At 47.2% G+C, this 19,395-nt stretch overlaps 1 protein-coding gene across 5 annotated transcripts in view; it reads left to right on the top strand.

Annotated features, from left to right (window-relative positions):
- Positions 1-346: 346 nt before the first annotated feature.
- GFRA1 (GDNF family receptor alpha 1) overlaps positions 347-19,395 on the top strand; it is a 231,968-nt gene continuing 212,919 nt past the window's right edge. For 2 of the 5 annotated variants that reach the window (XR_003677599.2, XR_003677600.2), the window contains exons 1-3: positions 862-1,240; positions 2,122-2,415; positions 3,610-3,693. Coding sequence is in view for 3 of the 5 variants with exons in the window: in XM_028481528.2 (XP_028337329.1) it covers positions 1,201-1,240; positions 2,122-2,415; positions 3,610-3,693 (418 nt within the window). In the remaining 2 variants the exon portion in view is untranslated. Of the gene's footprint in view, positions 368-573; positions 1,241-2,121; positions 2,416-3,609; positions 3,694-19,395 lie in introns of those variants that run through there. The other 3 variants (XM_028481528.2, XM_028481527.1, XM_024121649.3) reach the window with 3 other exon arrangements.

The following is a 19,395-nucleotide window of genomic DNA, read 5'->3' as shown; positions in this document are numbered from 1 at the left end:
GGAAGGAGAGGGAGAGAACCCGCCCCGCCCCCCATAAATAAATAAATAAATAAATAAACTGGCTTCTCGCCGCAGCTGGAAACGGTCGATTGAGCCAAGGTTGGTGGCATTTGGAGAGAGTTTTCTCATTCTGTCGGCTTGGGAACCCGTCGCCGCTCCCCCGCTCCCCTCTACCCCTCTTATAGGCGCCCCTCAACTTTGCGCCCAGGGGCGTGCGCGGCGCGGGGCTGCACCTGCCCTGGCGCTCCGGGGCTGCGGGCCCGTGCGCTCGGCCTGGGTGGCAGCGTTGATGCGCCGGACGCCAGGGCGCTGGGCTAGTGTGTGCGCGGCGCGGACGCCAGGGAGCAAGTAGAGGACCGAGCGGCGGGTAGGGGCGCAGGAGCCGGGTTTCGGCCCCAACCGGGACGTAGGTTCCCCCTCTCCAGGCTGCCTCGGAACGGAGGCGAGCCCGGGGAGGAGGTGATACAGCGATGGGGGGCAGCGATTGGTGGTTTGGGTGGGGAGGGCTGGCTGAGCGAGCTCGCTGGCGCGACGAGGGGGGTGGCGAACTTCCCGGGAGAAGGGGCTTTTTCCGCGAGAAAGAGCTGCTGCCGCCGAGTGCTTAGACTCCAGGCAGCGGCCGGCTCCGCTCGCCCCGCTCGGAAAGTAACGTTATTTATTTATTTGCTTGCGTTCAGCCTCTTGGGTTGGACCCAATAGACACCCCCTTGGACTTCGGGAGCCCGCCTCCGACCTCTCCAGCCTCCACCCTGCCCGTGCAGGCGGCTCCCCGGAATACACGCACATGCACCCCCGGCACCCCCTCCCCGCGCTCCGACCCGGGCAGGGGGTGGGCCCTCACCCAGGCGCTAAAAAGTCCCCCTAGGCGGGAGCAGGGGAGGGCAGAGCGGCGGGGGAGGCTCCAGCACTCTCCGCTCTCGTTTCAAAGCGCGCTCTCCCTTCCAGGTTGGGTCGGACCTGAACCCCTAAAAGCGGAACCGCCTCCCGCCCTCTCGCCAGCAGCCCTCCCGGAGCTTGAGTCGCCGGCGGCGGTGGCGGCGGACGGACCGGGGAGTCTCCTCTCGCATTGGATGGAGCTGAACTTTGGGCGGCCAGAGCAGCGCGGCCGTCCGGGGATCGCTTAATGCTGAGCTCCCTCGGCGAGACCCAGCGGCAGCTCTGGATTTTCGGGGGGGCGGGGACCAGCTGCGCTCCGGCACCATGTTCTTGGCGACCCTGTACTTCGTACTGCCGCTTCTGGGTAAGTCGAGGCCGCCGCTAGCTTTCTTATCCGCTGAGTCTTCTTGGAGAGTACTAGAGGCAGCCCCCCAGCCGCCCCCACCCCCCAAAAAAATTGCGGCGCGGGCGCAGTGGGTGTGGGACGGTGAAGTTTCGTTTTGGGGAAGGGGATCCTGAATCCTCAGCACCCCGGGCTGGGGGGTGGGGCAGGGGCGGCTCGGCACTTGCCCGCAGCTTTTCTTCCTTGGTTTTTGTTTCCTACGTTCTTAATGACCTAGCCTGGCGGGAAATTAAAGCGTCCGAGCCCTCCAGCCCCAAGCCCGACGCCCCTTGCAAGTCCCGGGGAGCTTGCGGAGGCGCGGGGGGGCAGATGAGGTGTGGGCGAGCGCCGGGCCTGGAGAGCAAACTTGGAAGGGAAAACTTTTCCCGGAATAACATCTCGGTGCTCCCCGCCAGGCGGGCCGGGTATCAGGGCTCGCCCTCTCCGCGTGCGACTCCGAGCCCGCCGCCGTTCTCCCCTGCCGAAAGCCCCCAGGCTTCAGTCGGGCCGGGCCGAGAGAGTGGCTGGAGCCGAGGACGGCGGGAGGGCGGCCCTGGAGGCCGAGCAGCCGCTGAGGCTGGTCGGTCCCGGGGCGGCAGGGCCTGCACGCGCGGTGGGCTGCGTTGGCTCGCGGGCTAACCGCGAAAAGCCCGCAAAGCCTCGGGGCGCCCCGGGGGTTGGGTGGGGGGAGACTAGCGGCAGGAGGTGCCCGGCCGGGAAGATGGACTCCCAGGCGTAGGGGGGCGGACGCGCTCCGGGAGCCGGGAGCCGCAGAAGGCTGCTCCTGCGCGCGTCCTTCCCCCACGGCTGGCGCACCGCGCCCCAGCCCAGCCGCACTCACGCTCCCTCCCCTCCCCCGCAAGACGTGCTCCTGTCGGCCGAGGTCATTGGCGGGGACCGCCTGGACTGCGTGAAAGCCAGCGATCAGTGCTTGAAGGAGCAGAGCTGCAGCACCAAGTACCGCACGCTCAGGCAGTGCGTGGCGGGCAAGGAGACCAACTTCAGCTTGACATCGGGCCTGGAGGCCAAGGACGAGTGCCGCAGCGCCATGGAGGCCCTCAAACAGAAGTCGCTTTACAACTGCCGCTGCAAGCGGGGTATGAAGAAGGAGAAGAACTGTCTGCGCATCTACTGGAGCATGTACCAGAGCCTGCAGGGTACGCGACCGTCTTCTTCCCCCCTCCCCCAGCCCCTGAAGGCAGGCAGGTCCCTAGGCCCGGGGTCCGGCTGACCTCATCCTCCACTCACTTCTCCCCAGCTGCAGAATGAGGACCTTTCATTGGCCCCCAGGGACGTGGGCAGCTGGTGTTTGCTGCCGGCCTGGTTGTTGGAAAACCCGTGAGGGGGTGAAGGGACATCCCAGGGACCCCGCTGACCTCTTTGAAACTTGGTCAGAACATCGGAGTAGGAATCCATTAAAGGCCACGCCAAGGAACCTGCAACTTCTCTCCAACGAGGAGAGCTGGCTTCACAGAATAATCCAAAGGCTTGCGCTGCATCTTGCCTGGAGTTTCCCCCTCTCTTCTTTCCTTCTGTCTATACTGACATAAGATAAAGAATCGAGGATGAAAGGTCCAGTGGAATCTATTCTATCTTTACCCCCCTCAAACCTGATCAAAAGCAGATGTGGGAAAAAAAAATTTTGTCATCTTAGATTAGCTGAGTCTTAAACCAGCTGGTGTAGTTCAGCCTTGGTTAATGCAGAAGTGGCTCAGAGAGGGAAAGGTCTACTTGTCACAGTCATCCATGACAAGGGCAATTTTTTGGTCCTTGTGTGCCAGAGGTGGCTCATGTTTATAAATCTAACTCAAACATTCAGTGCATTCATTCTCCACTGAGTCTCAGGCTGAAAATTTGTAATATACAGATTTGACCTCTCAGCTGCCACTTCCTCCAGCACCTATTAATGAAAACCTGTTTCAGAGACTGAGTGTTTAATAGCCAGGGTACCTGCTTTCTGACTGCATGCCATTTTTTGGGAGTAAGAAAAAGGGCCAGCTTTGGGGCCAGCTTTCTTCTATTGGCTCCTGAAGGCAAGCTGGGCTTGTGATGTCACTGGTTCCTTCCTCTCTGATTTCATTCCTTTGCAAAGAGTGGGAGAGTTTTCTGGCAAGATCAGGCTGGGTTGCTGTCCAATGTTTTCATGGCACTATGGGGAGAGCAAGGACAACAGAGGCAGAGAGAATGAAAAGAAATAACCAGAGCCAAATAGATGCATTTGAAATCTTTGAAAGTTTCAGCATCTTTTTGTTACACAATCATAACATAATTAGAATTCAGATTCAGTAACAAAAACTGACTGAAATATGTCTATTTTCCATATCTGAGCCCAATCTTTCTGTTGTTTTTAGGAAATGATCTGCTTGAAGATTCCCCATATGAACCAGTTAACAGCAGATTGTCTGATATATTCCGGGTAGTCCCATTCATACCAGGTAAGCAGATTTATACTTCCACTCTGATGCCTTCGCCTGCTTGAAATCCATTGGCTTACATTCTCTTTGGCTCTCAAGCAGTGTATAAGTAGACAGTTGAATGGCACAGTGTTTCTGGGAAATTAGAAATAGGATGATGATAATGAAGAGGCAGAATGCCTAGAGATGATTGTATGGCTTGAAAGTAATTCTAAATGAAGTAATGTTGTGTGGTGGTTTGAGAGAGGTTGGAAGGAGGTGACTTTGTTGAATTTTTTTTTCCTCATTGAAATATGATTGGCCAACTCTTGCAAAGGGAGTGCCACTTCTGTCTGTAGGTGGCAATCGTATTCCCTTCTTGCTGCGTACTGTACACGGTGCCTCCCTGGAAATGGGATATGTTTAAATGATGCCACTTTACTTTACGAGACGTCTGAAGATAATCTTAGATTGTTGAAGAATTTTGGATGGACTCACTTGTCTGCCTTTGATTTAAAAGATTGAGCTCAACCATTTGTTAACAGTTTTTTTTGTTTCTAATTTTTCCTGAGCAAGTGTGTACAAGTACAGGAGAATGTATTACTGCCCTTTCAAAAGTGGTCTCAATTCCCATAGTCTGTTTTGTCTCTCTTTGCAAATCTACATGTGGTTTGGAAGTGACCTTAGTTTTCATAACATCTGCATTCAGACAGCCCCATAAATAATGAGTAAGGCAGTGATTTCCCTTAATGACATACAGATTCCAGACTGATGTTGGCTTCTTTTGTTTACATTTAAGACTTTTTCTCAAGTATATATAGCCATCACAAATTGTATGTTTCTTGGTGGTTAAACATGGTGGTTCACGTTGAATTTGTTTCTGTGAGATATGGTGGTTTCGTACTGGTGAGAGTGTTCTGGTGTTCTAAATGTTTTATGTTTTCCTGCAGAAAGACATAGAACCAAGGAAGTATGTAAATACTGGAATTATGTGTGGGTGTATTATACACACATTCATTCATTCATTCATTCACGGACATCCATTCTACATACATTCTCACCTTTGGGATTTTGGCAGTGAGCCAGACAGATGTCCTATCTGCCCTCATGAATCTTAGAGGCAGCCAGCAATTGACATTTATTAAGCTCTTATTATATGCCAGGTACTGTTTAAGATCTCTTCATCATTAACTTATGTAGTCATCATCAAGTGCATCTTAGATATTGTTATTTCCATTTTAGAGATGAGATGATTGAGGCAGGGTGAACTTAGGAAACCAGCCCAAGATCACAGAGCTCCTAATTGGTGGAACGAGAATTTAAACCTATATTTGTTTGCAAGATTTTGTAACATCTGCCTCTTGCTACTCAGAATGTGGTCCTCAGACCAGCAGCACGGACATCACCTGGGAGTTTGGTAGAAGTGTGGAATCTCAGGCTCCATCCCAGAGCTACTGAATGAGAATTTGCATTTTAAGAAGATCCCTGGGCTGGGTGCTTCATATGCACATGAAGCTTGAGAAGCACTCCTCTATATTATGCTTTTGGTTCGGAGGAAAAGTGTGTGTGTGTGTGTGTGTGTGTGTGTGTGTGTGTGTGTGTGTGTGGTCTGTTTCAGGATAAAATATAAGGGGACAAGTTTAGTTTCAGAGGTGTTCATATATTATCCTGAATAATGCTGGTAACTTCCACCGCAAATCCCTATTAATGCCGTCTGTCCCTTTGGCCCAGCCAGGACAGTGGCTGAAGGCAGTGAGGCGGGAATGCACAGACAAGAGTATGTGACCATCTGAGCTCTCTTGGGAGCAGGTCAGTAGGAACTAGGATGGGGTGCCAGAAACCAACCTGGCCTTCCTAGCACCGTGAGGGGCAGTGCCTCTTGCTGGCTGCCTGCCCCACGGAAGCATTACTCCTCAGTCTTTGTACTGGTGCCTGGAAGGATACGAACCTCCCCAGGGACAGTGAGGGTGAGGAAGTAGGTAAGGAGGAAGGTTCATTTGGGTTTTAATTTCAAAACTGTTATGAGCTATAGGGCTGCAGTAGACTCATTTCCCCCTCTCTGGGTCTCTCTTTTCTTGGTATAATGAGGCCATTGGAGTAAAAATCTCCAGTCCTAACAGCCCATGATTCTGAGGGAAGATTGAGGACACCTTCAGAATCCCTCCTCTGTGCTCCTACATTTGCTTTTTCAACCCTAGCGTTCATTCTCCACTTAAAGTGACTTGGTCATTCTCGGATACCGCTGGCTTGTCTGGATTTCTTTGATGAGTGTCAGAAATTCTTCCACACGGACCAAGTCCCCCTCATTCATTCTTTTGGATCCCTCTCTCAAACTGGTGTCTTTTCATAGCAAATATGATGCTCAGTTTGTGAGACCCAGCCTACCGAGGTCCCAGAAGCCATAACGAATGGCTCAGAGCCAGGAAGGTCTTGTCTAGCGCTACATTTTCTATCTCAAGGGCGTTGGATTTAGGTTCCAGCCGTAATGAGCTTTGACCTCTGACAGTGACTGTGTTCCTAAGTGGGTATAGGAAAGCCAAAGGGAGCCTTGAGAGGTTTTAAGTCATTGAGTAATGCATATTATCCAGTTTGGCATTTGGAGGACGGAGAGGGACAGAGGATCAGGATGATGAGTGTTGCTGTTGATGAGAGTCTCTCTGTCTTGAGAGTCTCTCCGAGGAAACCAGGACAACAGGGCCTTTGCCTTTTACAGATAGGGTAGTAATCAGAGTTTTCATATTTTGATCCCTCTACCCAAGGGGAAGAGGATGTTTATCCACATACACTAAGTGCGAGCTGAATCCTCTCACCGAACAAGACATGTTTGACGTTCTTGAGTTTCCATTTTCTTTGGACTCTTCAAACCCACAGCCATCTTTGCCATTGTTTACTTGATCACCAGTTAAAAGGCCATATTGAGGTATTATCCATGGCGGGAACAAGGAAGGGAACAAAAATAAGGTAGAATCTAAAAACTGTCATCAGAGGCCTGAGCTACAGAAGGGAAATAAAGCAGCCTAGTCTGGTGAGAATTGCAGTGGGAGGTTGGAGGGATTATTCTCCTGGAAACGCAATAGCGGAAGCGGAAGCGTTGGCCTCTAAGGCACTTTGAAGGGCTCTAGGAAGTGCCTTTTCTGTGAGTGGATGCTGGTGTGGTTTTTAGGGGTCTCACCAGGCAGTGAGCTAGAGGACACAACGGAAAAAGTGAGCCAGTGCAAGAGGACGTCGGAGGAGAGGAGAGAACAAGGAAGGTGTCTTGGGAGCCAAGAGGGCAGAGCTCTGTGGGCGCTCAGAGGATGGAGCTATCAGGTGGTGTTTCACATCTGTGTCTCTCAGCCACAACTCTGCTCTTTAACCTCCATTCTGCCTCACCTTTTCTTCTTCACAAACGTTCAAGAAGCAGCAAGAAATAGTGATTTGAAAGGAAGATGAGCCTGTCTGCAATGTTTTTGGACTCTCTGGAGGGGGAGAACAAAGCAGTGAGAAATTTGGAAAGTGCAGTGGGTGCAGAGAAGAGCCTGAAGATGGAGTATCAGAGGGCGATGTAAGGCCCTCTGTGGCAGCGAGAGATTAAAAAAAGGGCTCCAATGTTTAAAAGTATTGATTGGAAGGTTAGATTTTGTAGAGAAGAATCAAGAAATGCCAGACCTTCCTCAAATGTAATCAAAGTTGGTGGTATTGTAAACAAGAGTCAAGTGGAGAGATCATGGGGAAAGAGTGACGCTGGGAATTTTTTTTTTAAACATATTTATTGGTCCTGAGGCTGGGATTTGAACATCCTAAATCTGATTTGGTGAACGACGAAGTTCTAGGTCTCTGGCTTTGCCACCATTTCCCTACTAAGTCTCAGGAGTGGCTTAGACCTTCCCAGGAAGCCTTAGGATCTTGAGATTGGTTCCCAAGTAATTGGAAACGGCTTGCCCAGAATCGGATGCCCCTAAACTCTCTTTTGAGTCTGTCCCCTTTTTGAACGATGCTATCAATAATGAGCCGTGTTTAGCATTTCTGTTTTAATGTACCATCATATATGTGTAACTATTAAACAAAAACTTTCTTAAAATTTTTATATGTTGAAGAAGAGCCTTATAAGATCATCTGCTGTCTTGTCAAATCATGATAAGAGAGAAGGGCTTGTAAATACCAGCTGCTCGGGGTATATCGTGGTCCTCTCCTTTCCACTCAGCTCTCTAATCATGTTGTCACTATATTTGAGAACTCCTATAAGTTCTTTTTTATCTATCCTGGCATATGGTAAATTCCTTTGTAGGCTAGCTTGGCCCTGCCCTTCCTCTCTAAGCCACATCACCTCTCCAGTCAAGCTCACTGATCAATCAATTCCCAGATATTTCATGTGCGTTCACTTTCCCATGCCTTGACACTTGGCTTTGCCTTTGTTTGGGAGGTTTCTATTAGTTCTTCAAGACCAAGATCAGGTTTCATCTCTGAGGGCCATGTTGGAATTCCCCCAGACAGGCACTTCCACTCAGGACACTCTCATGCTGCAGTTCACTCTTGCCTTTATGATCGCTGTTAATCACAGACTATCGAGAGGACTTATTTTATGTGTCTGTCTTTCCTACTGGAAAGTCAGGGATTTGCTTGTAATGGCGGGTGTTCGCTCAGCACCGAGCATCTTTCCTGGCTCTGAGCAGGCGTCTCATTAACCATGAGTGGTTGAATGTCAGAGAAAGGACTTAGAGATCGTCTAATCCTCTGCTTTTACAGAACTGAAGTTCAAAGAGGGGAAGCAATTTGGCCAGGGCCACACTGCTTGAGGGTCACCTCCAGAACCTTTACTTGGCACTGCCTTTGGGGAGATCAGTGTCGGCCTCTTTCTCTTCTGCATACTCTCTGGACAAACCTCATCCATCTCTGGGACCTCAGCTACCATGTACAACGATGACTCAGAGCCTCCCCTCCTATTCCATCCTCTCCTGAGCTCTAAACCAGCATTTCCAGCTGAATCCTGGATGATTCCATCTGGATGTATCTCAGTTACTTCAAACTCAGCACATCCAAAAAGGATCTCATCATCCCTCGCCTTTTCTCCTTACATTCTTCTCTTCCTGAGTCTCCTGTCTTATATAATGGCATTATCTGTCTAACTCATAAGCTTTGGAATCATCTCCAGCATCTCCTCTACCCTCTTCACTCCTTCCACTGGACCCATCACTAAGTCCGGCTGAAATTGCCTGCTGTCTTTTGGATTGCTCTTCTCTCTCCATTCCCTTAATCTACCCACCTTATCTTTTACTTGAACTTTGCGTTGGCCTTCTTACTGGCCCCACCCTTGTGTCTAGTCTCTCCCAGTCCAACCTGGCCACCCATTGCCAGATGTTACCTTAACACCTTGGTGACTTCCAGGAATGATCTGGTTTCAGTCTCCCTTCATAGATTCTTCTATTAATCGACCTTCTATCTCACCCCAGCGACCCCATGTCTAAACAACCCAGGTTGACCGGCTGCTGTCCCACCAGTGCTCTGGGCAGCTTCGCGCCTCTTCATCTTTGTACGCGATGGTGAAAGAACATGTGCCCTGGAATTCCACTCACCTGGGTGCATCCCCAGCTCTGCCGCTTACTTTGTCTTTGGCAGGTCGTTTGATCTCATTGTACCTCAGACTTTTTGGATGTAAGATGAGATGATGATAATGCCTCCCTTACAGGTTCTTGGGAATTAAAAAGGCTGTATGTAAAATGCCTTGCTTAGTGCCTGAACTATAATTGGTCCTCAATAAATCTCAGTCATTTTTAATGCTGTACCAGGGCCGTGTTAGCTGTTGGCTCACTCCTGACTCCAAGAGTGGGACTCTTTTTCCGCAGACTGTATTCCCGTATCGGAACAAGGATCCTATGTCTTGAAAAGGATAGCAACCCCAAGCCTTCAGGAAGGCTGCTCATAAACTAGCTTGGACAAGAAATAAGAAATCTATCCAATATATAAAGGGCCCTGGAGGAAGCCCTATCTCTCTCTTTTTTTTAAATTTATTTTATTTTTATTTATTTTTGTCTGCGTTAGGTCTTTGTTGCGCGGGCTTTCTCTAGTTGCGGCGAGTGGAGGCTACTCTTCGTTGCGGTGCACGGGCTTCTCATTGCAGTGGCTTCTCTTGTGGAGCACGGGTTCTAGGCGCGCGGGCTTCAGTAGTTGTGGCTCGCGGGCTCAGTAGTTGTGGCTCACGGGCTGTAGAACACAGGCTCAGTAGTTGTGGCGTACGGGCATAGTTGCTCCGCAGCATGTGGGATCTTCTCGGACCAGGGCTCGAACCCGTGTCCCCTGCATTGGCAGGCAGATTCTTAACCACTGCGCCACCAGGGAAGCCCCAGCCCTATCTCTTAATAACCCAGTTTGAGTCTTAAATCCCCTTTGGGGAAGGTCTTCCTTTTTCCTGCTCTGAATCCCCCTGTTCCTCTGGGGCCCTGTCCTTCCTTAAGCTCTTTGGTCAGAGGTGAGTTTGCTGCAGCTGGCTATCACCCGGGGTGGGAGCTCTTCCTGTGCTTAAGGATTCTTGTGATCAGCCTACCCTTCTCAGCTTGACTGATTTCCATTCTTCTAACCTCTCCCCATAAATCTTCTTTGCAACGCCCCTCATAGCGGGAAGAATTACTGCTCCCTGAGAAGGGCATGCCTTAAAGCTGGGAGAGGCTTCCGTCTCCACAGGCTCTGCTAAGTACACTTACATTTCACTTTCACACACCACTACTTTTGGCTTTTATCCTCTCGCTCTCCAGCCCCTCAGTGACCCATTTTTATTGTACAACAATAAGAAATTACAAAGAGATAGAAAAGGAAAGCAAATTTAAACCACTCATAGTCTCTGCTCTCAAAGATAACCACTGTAAACATCTGATACAAGCCTTTTCAGGTTTTTTTCATATATATATACATATACATATATATATGAATATATATATGTGTATGTGTACACATATATATTTAACTTTTTTTTCCTTTTTTACAAAAATGGAGTCGTAGTCTACACATGCTTTCTTATTACCTGCCTTATGACCTGAGGAATCTGTGTCTTCTTGTGTCACTGGCCACTTCCTAAAGGCAAATTTTATTATTTAGATTAACTGTCAACATCAAGAAGTTTCATGAGTAAAGCATCAGGTCATTCCACTGTCTGGATACTTCTGGCAAAGGCCGGAATGTTCCAGTGCAGGCTGTGAACTTAGAGACAGTGAAATGTTTTGCATAGAGTTACTGTAGGTCCCGTTACCAGAAGAGGGGAGATAAAACATCAGTGAGTGACAGGTAATTGCATGAACTGAAGATTGTTACAAGGTGCAAAATTACTTATAGCCAATATGTCTGTCCTCATTCCTTTTCCTTAGTCCTCCGAAGTATTTCTTTCTGCCATCTCTTAATTGTTCTGCTGTCAAAGCTTATTCTTTCCAAAGGATGTCCATTTTTGTTCTTTGGGATACAGTGGCGAATTCTCAAGAGAAGTTATGGGGATTGTTTGGTCCAAAGAGCACTGGTCCAGGAGTCAGGAGACTGTGTTCTGCTTCCAGCTTTACCTCTAACTAGCTGGTGACCTTGGGCAAGTGTCTACTCTTCCTTAGAGACCTCTCCTCCTTTTGTAAAATGAGGGCAGTGGATGAGATGACCTGTAACATATTTTCCTTCTTTCTCTAAGGGCCTGCATATTGAATCTTGTATTATTCTGCGACTTACAGTTTTTCTTTCTAGCCTTTTCTTCATGCTAGAGAAACTCGTCATCTTGCCATATATATTTTTCATATTAATAACATTTATAAAGTATGATTTATTCAATATGTACCTTACTTTGAACCAGAATGTATTTAAAGCATCTCATTTGAATACATGGAAGAAGATAAAATAAGAAATAAGAGGAGAAAATAAGGAAAAGGGGAAAATGATAGTAGGAGAGAGAAAAGGAAGCCAGGAGTGAGTTCAGAAGACAAAATGCATGTCATAAGATTATATTTAAACAAATTAAATGATCAGAAGTACTGTGTGAAAACAAAGAGGTAAATAAAATCCCTGGATTGTAGGTGCCGTAGGACTTTTGGAGGTCATTCTAGTCCAATCCCCTTATTTTACTGATAAGAAAACTGAGAGTTCCATAAATTTCTAGGACAGTAAAACATAAATTGTCTAGGACAGTGATGACAAGTAAAATTAGGTGTGTGTTTGTTTTTAAATGGATATTTGAAACTCTCCATCTCCTGGCATTTCCCTACCTCCTTTAAAATTGTCCTTCACCTGCCCCTCGGCCCCTTTTAGGATACCAGACTTTGTTCACACAGTTAGGGTGAGAAGCACAGCCTTAGACTTTAGTTAAGCGGGTGGCTGTCCATTGTTTCGGAATTGTTTCAGAACAAGGGTTATTTAATAGGTCTGTGTTTGGTAACCGGAGCCAGTGGCCAGAATGTTGATTTTCACATCTTTTGGCCCCCTTCAGAACTGTCTGCAAGGAAAACTGAGAAATTATTTGTCGCTTTACACCCTCTCAGCCTTCAGATTAAAAAAAAAATTAATCTTTTGTCTGGAATTTTTTGTTAAAGAAGCTAACCACTTCCTGTAATTTAGGGACTCAACTAGCTGGGTCAGTGATGAGAACGAATGGGTAATTTGCATAAGGGGCTAATTTATTATGTCCCCCGGGCATTTCTTTCATCTCTCTTCCCATTCTAATTAATGTTCTAAGAGGGTCTATCACCATATCAGAAATTAGGGGTGAAAGCAGCCACTGTTAACCTTTATTCTTATGATTTTTTATCTTCTTTGATCTTTTAACCATTTTCTTTTCATAGCCAGGGATTTGCACAGATCGGGCTGGGGAAAGCATGGAGAGGAGATTTTAGGGGTATGCTCTTTTCTGATCTTTCTTCAAATAGTAGTCTGTTGTAAAAATAAAAATGACTCAGGGTAGCTCTCTAACCACAGAGGGATTTTGTAAAACACACAGAAGGGTACGGTCATGGTACAGAATTGTTTCTAAATTTGAGCCCTCTAGAACATCTATATAAACATGTGCATACACATGCACAGATAGAGATATATGTATATATCTGCCTGTTCATGTGTGTGTGTATTTACAGTGTGTGTGAGTGTGGATGTCTGTATTATTAAACATTTTGCCTCAAAAAGATCTTCCTTGACACGTGTTTCAGTTGGTTCTGGCTGTGACAAAGGCAGCTATGGGTGAGAGAGTGTGACACAGCTGAGGAAAGGCAAGAGAACAAGCAATTTCTTCGAAAATCAATTGCAATTTACTCCTACTAAATTGGCCCTCGGTCCGCCCTGTCCGAGCATTAGCATATGACAGACTTTTAATCATTTGGTCAAATGGCCTATTTTTGGTCAAACCACAGTTGCCTCTGGGACTCTGCCCGTAGTCCTAGAGCTGTGTTATCGCCAGACCTGCAGTCTCTTTAAAGAGGAGGTGAGTGTGGGGAGAGGAGTTCCCTGGGGAGCCCCTGAGTGCCCTGCACGGGCTGGGCTGCCTGTTCAAGGTCATTATTTCCTTTTGGTCCCCAACCATGCTAAAAGGTAGGTATAACGATCTCTGATTTTTGAGAAGGAAACCTGAGATCAGAGAGGTTGATTAATTTTCGCAGTGCCACACAGCCAGTAAGTGGAAGAGTTAAGTTTCGCATCTTATTTCTGCATCTCCAAAGCCTGTGCTCTTTCTACTGTTATGTGATGAAATTTTAAATACCGACCCGATCCTTTATTAAGGAGGAACTGTCTAGATCCTACTCTACCTCCTTAATTCCCAGTTTCCCTTCCTCTGTCTTCCACCTTAAAACACTATTTGACAAAAAACCTTTAAAGTTGAAATATAAACCAGTATCTATTATTTTAATATTTAGCCTTGCATTCCGATCGGTTCTTAATTGACAAGCAAAATCCAGAACATGCATGCTATTAAAACCATTCCTGCGGAACTGCAGAAATATTAACCGACAAGAAATTTCTGGTTTGTATCTTTTTTCATTTCAGTGTGAGATGGAAGGTTTCTAAAGTAGAGCAGAACGCCTAGGGCCATTTTTTTTTGTCATGTTGTCATATAAATAGCATTACACAGTGGTAAAGAAAGGAATACATAGTTTAGTCCCACTTTAAGGTGACCTAATATGTTATTCATTTGTCTTCTGTCATGCTGGTACTACTTTCCTTTACGTTCCTCCTAATGGTCTAAGAAACACCGTGCCAACTGTTATTTCTGTTGCCTTTTGTACATGATTGTTTTGTGTACAGTTAATTATGTATGAAAATAAGTATTGATTGCATTCTTTGTAGGAAGAGGCCAGCAGGTTTCTTAAAGGCCATGTTTATGAAATGTTTCATTGATCCCTGTTAGTATGAGTTTCAAATAAACTCTTTATAAGAAGATACTAGGAGATTGGAGAATTCTGGAGAGTCCTTGATGGAACCATTATATTCTTGTATGCTTAGGAATGGCAAGTGGCATTAGAATGGGAAAAGGCGTGAACAGGCTGGAACTCTAAACATACTCCCAATTGAAAACGGTTACCCTCCACATGAGACCTTAAGAGAAATAAAAATAGTAATTACAACAGCGGTGAGAGGCAATGAGCTAGGTGTTTTACACGCAATAACGTGTGTCAACCTTGTTTAGTAGAAGGTGTTCTTAGCCCCACTTGGTAGATAGGAAACTGAGACCCAAGTAAGGAACTGGCCTGAGGGCACACGCCTAAGAATGGGAAGAGCCACATTCTCACCCAGGAAGTCTGGCTCCAGAACCCTTGCTGCAGCGTCCATTTGCGTACATATAACCAGAGAGATAATTCCTGAAAGTAAGAGCACAAACAGCATGAAGAAATCTTAGACACTTTGTACTGAGTTATATATATATGTGTGTATGTGTATGATATACACATATGTAATGTAATATATTATATATAAAATAAGTATAATATAATGAAGAGAAGAATTGGTCAGTTTCTGTGATCTCTCTTAATTTTCAGTTTTTTGGTGTGATGGAATGGCATTTCTGCCAAATTCATTCATCACATATTTATTGAGAACTTACTATGAGCCTAGTGAGAGGCCTAGGTGATTCAGAGGTAAATAGGACCCTGCCATTGCCTTTTAAGAATTCTCTTTTTTGTTTTAGGGCTAGGTATAACTTAAATAAGTTATGTTGCAAAGTGGTAGGTGAATGAGTGAAACTCCGTACAAGGCTCAGATGTAGCCCTAAGAAGGGAATAACTGACTAGATGGAGTTATGGGTCAGAGAGGGTGTGCTGAAGGGGACTCTGAACTGGGTTTTGAGGAGTAGATAGGAGTTTGATAAGGAGGGGTGGTTGGGGAGGGCATTCTAGGCAGCGGCAACAGCATGGGCAAAGGCACTGAGTGTCCAGGGTGCTGTAATAAGCTGCTTTCTATGGCAGGGGCCCTGGGTATGAGCAGTGGTGGGAGAAGAGCTGGGCAGAGAGGCAGGTTTGCCATGCTCAGGGGCTTGGCCTGTGTCTCAGCAGAACCAGGGAAGGATGATGGCTAATGGAACTCAGCATTGTTGGGATTTTTAGGTCAAATCATATGAAATTGCCATTTTTGTAGGTCAACGTGGTAGAATAGCACACATTTCATATGGCTCAACTTTATATAGTTTTGTGTCATAAAAGCATACACAGGGGTCTGGATGCTTCCAGACTAGAGAAAGACATAGGTCTGCTGTTAGGGTTAGTAACGCCTCATCTCAGAAGGTACCTGTTTGCCTCAGCTCCTGATGGACACAGAGCAAGTGTAGGTCTAGTTCAAACTTCTCTCTCTCAGACCTTCTCCTTGGGGGGAAAAGATGCACAAGGCACGCAGTGCACACAGCTCCCCATTTAGGTACCCAAGGTCGGCAGCGGAGCAGCAGTCAGTGAGGCCGCCTGGGCCTCACAGGGTGGTCCTGGGAAGGGACTGAGGCACATGGAGAGCAGGTGACAGCAGAGCAGAGAGGTGCCAGCAGGAGTGAGTGCGGGAAGCAGGGCGGTCTAGAGCCAGGTCATGAAGAGTCTTCATGCTCAGAGGCATTTTGGCTTGTAACAGGAGAAAGGGTGTCATTGAAAGTTGTTCAGTGGGGCCCCTTAGACACTGAGTGAGCTAACTGGTGAAAGGAGGCAGCCTGGAAGTCAGTGGGAAAGTGGACAGTCTTGGACCCCCCAGAGGAATGGCTCCCCATCTGCCTTCTGCAAAGCCCCAATCCCAACGCCAGGGCTGCCCTCTAGCCTGGAATCAGGATGGGCATCTGCTTTCTGATCTGGGGACAGTGGTCAGGCATGGGCGTTTGGATCTCCAGACCAGAGCTGTCCTCCTGGCTGGGAGAGATGGCCCTGACCTACCTGTCTGTGGTCCACCTGTTGGGAGGACTCGATGTATGGCTTGTTTCTTTCCCATGTACTCTTTTGTTCTTCTGGCTCCCTAGTCCTGGGTCACTTGGCAGTTTTCTGCATTACATTCTCCACTTGCTTCAGAACATTTCACAAGAGATTGTCTGAATAAAAACGCAAAGATTCTAAATGCTGGGAGTTGTCTTAATTGAAAGAGATGCCCGCTCACCCCAGAGCAAGCCGGGTGAGAGAAGGATGAGGTGGGAGGGCCTTTGGGCCCGCAGCCAGTAATTACCACAGCTCACAGAGCAGTTCCGAAGAAGTAAGCAAACCCTCTCTGTCCTTCTTTGAGCCCAGGGTGTGTTTATGACGTTGTTTTAATGATACCGTTGGGCTGGGAAAGGGGAGAGGTGATGCTACTGCAGATTTCCTGTAAGAACACACCCAGAGCTGGGCAGCTCTATCCTCAAGAGCCACCAGGCAGACTCTCTGTATTCATTCCAGAGATTGGGGTGGGGCTGGGGAGGGACAGGGGATGAGGTCCCAATGATCCTAGGAAATTATGAAATGCAGAATAGCAGCGGTAAAGAGTAGAGTTTGGGGGTTAAACACACCCAGATTTGAGTTCCACATTCTAGCACTTACTAGCTGTGGGACCCTGGGTTAATAGAGACTCTGCCTGTAAATGGGGATGATAATCGTATGCAATTCATAAGGTTATTGGTGGTAACACTTAGGAAGAGCACTGGAAAGTGCTTGGGAAATGGTAGGCGAATGACTACCAGTCGCTTCCTTTTATATGCACCCTAACTCCCTTCTCCCTCCTCTCCCAATTAATTAGCATGAAACAGCAATAGTAGATGGAGTGGCTGTAGATTTTTTCTGCTCTGAAAGAAAAAAAAGACACCAATAGCCGTACCGGAACTGATGATCACCAATTCAGTTCAGTCCGAAACATCAATTATCTTCTCTAAAAATCACAGTAGTCACCTTCTCTGAGAACCTACTCTGCGCCTGGCACTGTGCTAGTTTTTGGGGGGATGATGAAACCAGAAAGAGGGTGCAGAGCACAAGGAGTGCCAAGGAGGGAGTGGGAAGAGGATCAAGAAAGGGAACTAGGATGCAGGAAAGAAAAGAAAGCTCTGGAAGGAGGTGGCCGAGACTGGGGTGCAGGGCTTCGGGGAATGGACTCCAGGTGAGCCAAGGCACGTCGTAGGCAGGAAAGGAGAGGAAAAGCAGCACAGAAAATGAACGTTAGATATGCTAGCCCTGTGTTGAGCGTCTGCGAACATGGTGAAAACCTAGTGTGTCTTTTTCCTGATTATTCTCAAGAATGTTTAAAAAAACGTAATGTTTGCAAACAAAGTAGAAACAGTGGAAGCATTGTTTTCTATTAGCAGTATAAGGTTCACTGCCTATGGGTATTTTTGCATTCTTGTCTTCCAAATTGTAATTTTAAAAGATGAGGCGTTTCATATTCAAGAGTTTCCTTTGTCTGAAATAAATTATTCATTTCTACTCACTTTCAGAAACAATGAACATAATACTTAATGCATCACAATTAAGCGGGTGTAGCTTCCTATAAAATTATGTTCTGTGCATTTTGGTGGCAAACAGAGCAGTGTATCCTATATCTTGTCGACATTTGTTCCTCATAAGCAAAACGTAAAGAAGGAGAGACTCAGAAATGTGTTTTCTTTCCTCTCCTGGTGGAGGAGGGGTAACTTTAGACCCAAGCAGCCTTGTTTTTGACATTCCACAGCTGTTGGGGGCTACGTCACTGGGCAGGGAAAGTGAACGCACTGCTACTATATTGTGCATGGGGTCAGGTGAGGGTCAGAATTCTTGAGCACTACCCATTCATCTCAGTCCCCTTTGTCTGGGTTTGAGATCCCTCTAGAATCTTCTTTTAGAAGGGCATTGCCTGGAAATGACTTCCTTTTGGATTTAGTGGCAACTGCTTCTTGAATGCTGGCTGGTTAGTCACGTGTATCTTTTCCGAGGATCCGGCTTTTTGAAATACCTTTTTAGTGTGTGACAAGATTCCTCCTTAGGAAAGTAGGCATTGCCAGCAAGGATTGAGATGTCCATGGAAAGCCTCTTCAGGCTTGAAGGTTTAGCTGTGATGGTCTCCGGGAATTCAAGTTCCCAGCTCTGAGGTCAGAGTCAAAGCTGCCTATGACTCTGCCAGAGAGCAATCGTGGAACACATTACTTGCGAAATGCCTGCTGGCTGCCCGGCAGTAGGATACCAGATGCCTTCACAGATTATTTCATTTAATCCTGAGTGTTGTCCCAGAGTGGCATTGGGGCATTATTTACATCTTATATAAGAGGAAACCCAAACTCAGAGAAGTTGAGTGACATGCCTAAGGCCACACAGCTAGTGTTTGGAAGAGGTCGAGTTCAAGCCAGGTTTGTCCAGCTCCTAAGGCCTAGGTCCTTGCATGCTCTTCTGCTTGTTGCCTTTTTGATTGCTAGGTCAAGAACAAAAGCAACCAAATGCAAGATGGGTTCTCAGGTACCTCTGGTCTAAGCACGGTTTTGTATTTGAATAGAAACAATGGTACCTTTCGAATTTTGGGGAGGCTTAGGAAGAATACCCTGGACTTGGTCAGAAATTTTCCCGGACGCTTCTGTACCCTTGACTCTGGTTTAGTTTGTTGAGTACCTGCCTGGGCTGGAGCGACTGCGCCTAGGGCACGGGCACTCACAGCGTCTCTGATTCCACCTGTGTGCTGGTGCCACTCCTCTGGGTTTCCTGCCGAGTCCCTTGCTCTGACCAGTATTTCCCTTGGAGTCTCTGGACGTTCAGTTTGAGGAACCCTCTGAGCATATGTCCATCCAGCTGCCTGCTGGGTAGCGCCCCCAAGTGTTTGAGTTATCCTGGCCGTAACTCAAACATGCTTCATGTTGAGCCCACCTGCTCTCTTAAGCCTGGGGAACCAGGAAGAGGCCTGTTTAGAACCTTAGGGAGGTATTTTTATAGGCTGGGGGGAGTCGTGCTGAAGTGTTTGGAGTCAGCCCTGGGTTTGCATCCTGACTTCATCGTTTCAAGACTTTGGCAAGTTATTTAACTGCTTTAAGTCTCCGTTTCTTGATTTGTCCAGCATGGATGATATCTACAGCGTCACTGTGAGAATTGGATCTGAGTTATGAGACACTGTGTTTAAGTAAAAATGAAGGAAGTTCTTACTAAAGAAACAAGAACTCGCTCATCAGCCTCAAGACATTGCACTGCACCGAGGGTGGGCTCGGCAGGCCCTGTGCTCGTCCTTCTAGACTTCTCTCAGCGTTGGTGGCTGCTTTCTGCAGACCTCTTAGTGCGTCTGTAGTTGCCACTTTTTTTTTTTTTTTTTGTGGTATGCGGGCCTCCCTCTGCTGCGGCCTCTCCCGTTGCGGAGCACAGGCTCCGGACGCGCAGGCCCAGC

This window comes from Physeter macrocephalus, chromosome 20 (genome assembly GCF_002837175.3).
Source record: "Physeter macrocephalus isolate SW-GA chromosome 20, ASM283717v5, whole genome shotgun sequence".
NCBI lineage: Eukaryota > Metazoa > Chordata > Mammalia > Artiodactyla > Physeteridae > Physeter > Physeter macrocephalus.
This window is presented reverse-complemented; position numbering and strand designations above follow the sequence as displayed.